Raw genomic sequence first — 7747 nt, 5'->3', positions numbered from 1 at the left:
TCGAAACCTAAAAATGTCTTTTATTTCGAAGTTGTGCTTTGGATTTTCCCCAATCCAACATCTGTTGAGTGACAGTCTTAGGTTCACACAAAGCATCTCCAAGCATACATACGATATTCCAGTTATCAACACTAGTTTAGAGAATATACCGTTTTACACAAACATGACATACAAGTCAGACGCCACAACATCGCAATTCCCTGGAAGATCTAACTTATCTTCTGATGGGAAGTACACACACGCCAGCCCTTCCCGTGGTCTGTTCATCCCGCTGCTGGCGTCATCTCTCCTCATCTCCTTGGGGAGAAACCAGGATGCCCTGAGGAGGCTGGCTGAGACCAGCGTTTCCAGTTTACAGGCTGCTGGCTGCTAACTCCTCTTTTTTCCAAGTTGGGATGCTGGTAGCTCCACCCCACCTCTGTTCCCCAAAGACTGACCCCTCAGAGTCCACACTAGGAAAAGGATCCGTGCCTCACGGGGCAGAGTGGGGCTCTGGAAGCATCATGCTGGTTGAGGCAAGATATCTGAGGAGGGGCTGGTTTCCCGAGGCCCCGGGGGGCCAGCTCCTTTTGGCTTTTCGGTGTAAAAATCACAGTGTGCGACCTCGATTCCAATTGACTGCAGTGAGCTCTGCCGAGGCCTCTCCTCCTCTGGGTCCCCAGTCCTTGACAGGACCACCTCACAGGTGTCAGGAGCACCAGAGAGGGGAAGACAACTTGGCTCCCAGGGCCAGGGGAGCAGATGACCATTCACACACTGTCCAGTTCATGATGCAAATCAGCGGATGGAGACTGACCGAGGGGACGGTGAACACAGTCATGTACGGGGCTGAAAGAGAAATAAGGCAGGAGCAACAGAATAGGCCCAAAGTGGTGTGATTACGAAAGCTTTGCTCTTATTTTCTTAGAGGAGTGTGCTGGAGGGGGAAAAGGGCAGGCACGGGGACCAATTTTGATCACTCGGATCAAAAGGAATGTAACATGAAGGGTGGGCGTCCATTTTCAGCAAGGAAACATATCCTTGGCTATGAAGGCCCTCTGTTGGCTCAGGACCTGCATAAATCCAGGTGACAGACAGGGACAGGCCACTACACAGAGCAACAGGAGCCAAGGACCCCGAGGCCTGTGGGTGCCTCTCCCAGGCTGACTCACTTCTCTGAAAGAGTCTTCAATTCTCCCTTCCAGCTCTTGGCACGGTTTTCCTGGCGTTGCAGGTTATCTTTTGAATTAGTGATTTCCCACAAAGCTCCTCTTTTCCTTCACACAGAATGAGCAAAATCCTACCACCTTCCATAGAGCCAACTACTAACTTCACAATGTTGGTCCAAAAAGAATCTTCTAGGCCAAAGATAAGAAAATTCAAACTTTCCTATCTGAATGGCAACTCACCATCTCTCCTGAACTGTGGAAAAAATAAGGCGAAAAGTGCAGCTTTAAAACCAGAAAACAGAGAAGAGGAATGAGTTTCAGCTTTTACTCAAGTAGCTGTCTGAGACCACGAGCCTGATGTGACTGTCCCCAGCCCTGGCACTCCCGGGACAGCGTGATGCTAGGGAGCTGGGAGCACAGGCACCAGATTTGGAGAGTGGATTAAAGCAGATAAGGGTATCATTTTTGCTTTTGGGAGGGGAATCAGAAAAAAGGCCAAAGGAAGGCCAAAACATTCAGCATCTGATTTTTTATTTTCTTAGATTCCAGCCTTGGACTTTAGAGCCCGTGGAGCCAAAGTTCTCTTATTTGTCCTTGTTTGGATAAATAAAAACTGTTTTAAGGGGCAATGTCTCTCTTTAATCTAACTAGGACTCTGCAAGCCCCTGTTGGTCCCTGAAGAGAGAACTTGTAGAATACCCAAACGAGGGGGTGAACTTAGGACAAGTTTTCATTTGGAAACAATTTCAGGGTTAGCAAAGCTGAATTTTTTAATAGAATAATGAATTTTATGTCTTAAGTGCCCAAAAAAGTAGGAGGAAGAAGGACCCATTTCTTACCTTTTCCAAACCTGCCATAAACACAATAAAACTCTCTTAAGACTCTAGACCATAAAAGGAACCAGCTATAAAACTGTCTTATATACGAAAATGTCATAAATGGAAAATAGTCCGTCAGAGACAAAAAGATAAGATAGGAACCCGAGAAATGTCTATACATTCAGAAAAACTTTAGAAGTTCCATAATAAGACTGGGTTGTAGTTCTAGAGGACAGAGGGGGGCAAAAGCAGACACCAATGACCAATTCACACCAAGAGAAAGAAGACAGAGAGAAGCCCCCACCCCCAAACAGATTACAGGACCAGTCTCGTCCTGCTAAATTTCACATGACGGAGAGATTTCAAAGGCTAGGTTCTCTGGCCCAGACAGATCAAGGTTAGGAACAGAAACAGAGACCCCTGGTGGCTCCTGTGTGAACCGCCACAATAACTTACAAAGAGATTGGTCTACGACCAGGAGAGGCTACACATGCCAGACTAGAAAACCTACCTGTGTGTGTGTGTAAAATGAAGAATGGACTATACATGATCCTCTATAAATCAGTACCCAAAACAAGACGCCACTGAGAGCTGGATGTCAGTAGCCAACCCACCATCTGGTCAGGTGCCCCCTGTGCCTGAGGGGACTGGGACTTGAGCCCACGTCCTCACGACTCGCCTAGCCAGATTTCACAGTGACCTGATAATGGAAAAAGTCTTATCTCTGGCTAACCTAAGAACAGTATGGACTGCAGCTGGCTGGATTACGACGACGACTGGGAGAAGCAGAGGGCAGCGGGAAGGGCAGGCCGGGCTGACAATGAGGGCTTCATTCTCAAGGTTTGGGTGATAGGAAGGCTAATTCCTGCAAGAACAACTTAGAATCTACTTTTCAACTGAAGTCCCCAAGCTAGTTAAATAGGAAGATTTTAATAACGGTCCCTCCAGTCCTCTGTCTAGAACAATTAAATTACATCCCTCAGACAGTACAAGACTTGTCAGTGGGCTGTGGGGAAGCCGATGAGTTGACACCGGGGCTAGTGGCATTTGTTTTGGGGAAGACAGTGGGCTTGGGTCGTGTGGCTGGTGGCTTGACGGGGGCAGCCACCTTGACAGACTTGACAGGCCGGAAGGCGCAGGCGATGTCCCCAGCAGTACTGGCACTGCGCTGGAAGGCGGGCTCGGGGTCCTTGAGGAGCTGGGTGTGCAGGGGGCTGGAGGGCTCCGATGTGGGGGCCACCACTGGGGAGGTTTTGAGGGGCTCCAAGGTGTCCAAAACCACATCAGGGGTGTGCTTGACGCTGCTCTGCCGCTCTAGCTCCCGCAGCTCGTTCAGGGCAGAGTTCATAGTTGCCTCAATATCCTGCAAAAGAGGAAAAAGAGGACGTGAGGCTAATGTAGGGAGAAGTCCCCAAGGATCCTATTTCAACAGCATAGGCCACATCGTGAAGAAAGCAACTATAAGGAGATGTCCAGAGTATTTTACTTGGCCAAAATCTTGAACATGTGAAAGTTCAGAATATGGGAGAAGGGGAACAAGGGGGTTTTCTTTATCATGAGGTTTTCTTTCCTTTAGAAAGAGAGGTTGAGATGTTTTTTAAATAGAGTCCTCGGGTTTTAGAGACATGCACTGAAATATTTATGGATGAAACGACATATAACCCAGTGGGGAAGGGAAGGGTGGATGAACGAAGAGCAGCCAAGAGTTCAGTCATGAGTACACTGGATTTATTACCCGATTCTCTCTACTTTTGTATATGCTTGAAATTGTACATAATAAACATTTTTTTAAAAAGTAGGAGAGATGAAGTATGTTCTTTGCTCTCTTGGACTTCAAGGCCAAACATTAAGAGGGTTAGTCGTTCCTCCTCAAGGGCTGAGGAAATGTTTGAGAGCCCTGGCCCTGAAGACCCATCAGGACACCTCCCCTGCCCTTGCCCCCAAGACCGCCCCCCGGTACCCAACTTGATGAAGCCATTTCCTTCTACCCATCACCACGAGAGGGAACCAAAGAGTGACCAGGAGGGGGAGCCAGAGCCCACAAAGGTGAACCACCTTCTGCAAGTCACAGTGGAACACTCTAGATCTAAGGAAATAGCAGTCCTAGCTCAGGGGCTCAAGGCAGAACCAAAGACCCTTTGTGTGCAGCCAGCTGCCTCCCAGGGAGACCTCCCGGCCCCCTCCCTCCCCACACACTTGTCTGGCACCCCTAAACCACCACAGGGCTCCTCCCCTGGGATAGGCTCACACTGAAAAATTGTGAAATTTCCAAGGAAAGGCCCCTGGTTAAGGTTTCTTTGTCCTACAGGGTGATCCAAGCGTTCTGTTGATAGTGATTCAATTTCACTCATCCCCATGAGGTTCTCAACCTTAAAAATGCTCAGGAAGAACTGTGCCTCCCTCAGTCTTGCTCTGTAGCTAGAGTGCGTCCCAGGCGTGTACCTACTCAGACATTGCTAGTAACACCTGGCCAAAGAGGGAGCTGGGAGGATTCCCACGGTGCAAGGCAGATCGCAGCCAAGAGCTTAAGTAGAGGCACAGAAATAAAAGGCTAGCAAAGCAGGACATCTCAGGCCCACAGCTTAATACTGTGCTTGCCAGGTCCACCTTCCCATAGCAAAGCACCACAATTAAGCCAATAGAGACCACACCCAGACTCTACTGGCCCCTGGAAGATGAGGTGACGGGTATCTCAACTCAGTTGAGACACAAGAGGGCAACAATGAGCCCTCTGGTCCTACCTGGTCTAGTGAAAATTAGAGAGCTGGGAGAGACGTCTGAGTGAACTGCTTGGAGTGGCCCCAGGAGTCGGATTTTTAGAGGTGGGGTTGGGTCTCTAACATTTCACGGAAAACAGAGACTCGTCAGTGTGGTGCGTACACGGAAAGAAGACCCCGTAACCAAGGAACTTGTCTCCACTGCATCTGGAGGCTTGGGCTGGAAACCCTCCTGGTACCCAAGCTCCCGGTGGCCGAGTTATTTGGGGCCTTCAAGACCAGGAGCAGGTTGTTGCTTGATCGTCTATCTACCACGAGGGACCAGAGAGGCCTTAGGAAATGGGGTGACGGAGATGAGCAGAGTGATAGAAAACGGTGGCCAGAACTACAGCTGAGCCTCAACACTGGGGCAGCTTCACTAAAGTCTCCCAGGGTCTCAAGACTCCAACTCGGGCTGAACGGACTCTCTCAAAATACCCTATCTGTAAGTTCTGGCTTTACCAATTACAACAGCCTAGCACATAGCTGATCTATGAGCAGGAAATCTGAATTCTTTGATCCTGTCTTCAAGGTCTTCTTGGGGAGACGGGGATTGGCAAATTTCTTGGAAAGCTGTCTTATCGGGTCCAGCAGCCCAGCAGTCTCTGAACTCAGTGCGTGATGCACAAAGCACTGTTCTGCTTCAAGCCCCGTTCTAATGAGCACGGGCTGCACTTCACAGTAACGACAAGTGTAGACTCCTGCCAGCTGTCTGTCCAGGAGCCCCCAGTTACCTGTGCAATGACCTCAGGGTCCATGGGCCGATGGTTATTGAAGCTTTTCGACCTTCCTGCTGTCACTGTCTTCCGGATCTGGGGACTGTCCAGCCGATTCTTTAGGGACGAGTGGCGGCTGATGGAGTTGAGGCTCCCATGCCCACTGATGGAACACTTATCTGGCCCTTCCTTGGGGAGACTCTGGCTCATGATGGGCTGGGAAGATGGGCGGCAGCCAGCCCCCACCCCCGGGGAGGCGGGGTCAGTCAGGGAACTGCTCAGCCCATGGCTGTCACTCCGAAATGTTTTCCGGATGCTCCCAGATTCTGGCCGCTTCCTCTGCCTTCAATCAGAAACAGAAAGGGCGGTGTGACCAGGAGCCCTGGCCCCGAGGAAGCTATGACGAGTGAGAGGGGCTGATGCTGGCACCCAGGGACTTCTGGCATGAGAGGGACATAGAGCATGTGCTCTCCTTGATTTGCCTTCCCTTGCTTTCTCCATGTCTCTGTTCCCCTGCCACCCCAATCTGGGCAAAGGAGAAATGGATACTTACTTGGTGATCGTGGGCTTTGAGTTCTCAAGATGTAAGGTGCTGTCAGGAGAAATGTCTGCTTAAACAAAAGTTTCTAATGGGAGACAGATTCATGGAAAGGCCCCTCCATTACCTGCTCTGAACAGAAACCAGGCCCCAGGTAGGAGAAAAAGTCTCACCATCACCAAGGAGGTGGGGAATTGCTGGTAAGAGGAGAGCTGACTTTTCCAAATTTTAGCATATTTCTTAGTCCGTCTACAAAACTGTAATCATTTTGGGCTTTGGCAGGAGGCTATTGTTGCCTATCCTGCACACATGGACAGAATATTTTTCAAGAGGCTGCAATGCTGCAGTTAGGGCCAAGTTTGTGCATTTTCTTAGGGTGGAAATACATCTACGTGACCCTAAGTCACCCAGCACTAGGTTGAACCCTGGCTCCGAATCAATTTGTTTCAGACCACTAAGGCTCTCATACGAAATAGTTTGGCAGAGTCCTAGTATATGGGTGTTGCCTACTGCTGAGTAATTTCATTTTCCCTTGGAATCAGATTCTAAAGGACCTAATCTAAGAAGCAATGAAACTGCTGGTTTGGGACGGCAGCTAGGAAGCTCTGATCCTGAATCCAAGCTTCAAGCCTGGGGCTGAGGCAGGACTTGAGGATGGAAGCAGGGAAGGAGCAGGACATGAAGATAAGGAGCTGGTCGACGTGGCAGGGCCAGTGTTCCGAGCCAGTCCTGGTCTTGTTCACTGGTTAGTCTTCCTGGGGCCTGGTCTGGGACCCGGCACACTGAGGCCACTCCATGAAGCTGCCTGCTCAGCAGTTTAGCCTTAGGTGTCAGCCACGCTCGAGTGGAAAAAGGATGTTCTCAGAGTCTTAGAAGGCCCAGCTGAAACGAGTCTTCTTCTGCAAGTTGCTGCTGGCGCCCCAACTCCAATGGCAGGCAGAATCCATTGCTCCCTCTGCTATTCCTTCAGCGCGCTGATGGCACTGCTTCTTAGTCGCCAGTCTGTGTGGTATTTACCTTGCCAGACTGTGAGCTCTGAGACCAGGGACCATCTTACTCATCTCTGAATAATGAGCACCAGTGCTTGGCACAACAGTAGGCACTCAATTAATGTGTGGAATTAAAGTGAAATGCCACACTCTAGTACCTTTTCGCTGATTTCCCTTTTCTACTTAAGGATGGTTGACTCACAAGGCTAAAACTGCTAAGGAGGCAGATTTATGGAGTGGCTGGTATGTGCCAGGTCCCGGGCCAGGCCCCGGATGTAAAGAGAGGAAGACAGAGTTCCTAGTTTCAAGGAGCTCAGCCTGGTGGGGAATCTGAGTACAGCTTGAGTCCTGAGAGATACTCAAACTGCCTTGGGAATACCGAATAAGGGCACAGAACTCAGCCCTGCGGAACTTGGGGGTGTCAGAAAGGCCTCCCCAAAGAGGTAAATGTTTGGATTAAGTGTTGGCAGGAGAGGGGGAGTCGACCAGATGAGGAGATAGCATAAACAAAGGCCCCGGGGTGAGAAAGAACTCGGGGCACTCAGGACAATGAAGGGGCTTGGGAGGAGTGCTGTGTGGGGCAGGAGGTGAGGCTGGAAGGCATATAAGACCCCCCCGGGGGCTGCTGCTCACCCACCCATGAGCTGGTGTCAGGTAGACCATGTCCCCCAAGGACCCCATCTTGATATCACCAAGCAAGCAGTTCAAGGGAACTGCCTTGACTTCCACAGGCGTCATCTTTTGACTATGTCAGCTATTACTCTCTACAATTTCTCTGTACA

The 7747-nt window shown here is 50.0% G+C and overlaps 1 protein-coding gene across 16 annotated transcripts in view; it reads right to left on the bottom strand.

Moving 5' to 3' along the window:
- SRGAP2 (SLIT-ROBO Rho GTPase activating protein 2) overlaps window positions 1–7747 on the bottom strand; it is a 236803-nt gene continuing 229056 nt past the window's right edge. For 5 of the 16 annotated variants that reach the window (XM_023640436.2, XM_023640437.2, XM_070266556.1 and 2 more), the window contains 3 exons: window positions 5992–6030; window positions 5457–5781; window positions 1–3329 (listed from right to left, as the gene is read on the bottom strand). In XM_023640436.2, coding sequence (XP_023496204.1) covers window positions 2946–3329; window positions 5457–5781; window positions 5992–6030 — 748 coding nt within the window. In that variant the 3' untranslated portion in view covers window positions 1–2945. Of the gene's footprint in view, window positions 3330–4707; window positions 4803–5456; window positions 5782–5991; window positions 6031–7747 lie in introns of all 16 variants that reach the window. The other 11 variants (XM_023640439.2, XM_023640440.2, XM_070266558.1 and 8 more) reach the window with 5 other exon arrangements.

This window comes from Equus caballus, chromosome 5 (genome assembly GCF_041296265.1).
Source record: "Equus caballus isolate H_3958 breed thoroughbred chromosome 5, TB-T2T, whole genome shotgun sequence".
In the NCBI taxonomy this organism is placed as follows: Eukaryota; Metazoa; Chordata; class Mammalia; order Perissodactyla; family Equidae; genus Equus; species Equus caballus.
This window is presented reverse-complemented; position numbering and strand designations above follow the sequence as displayed.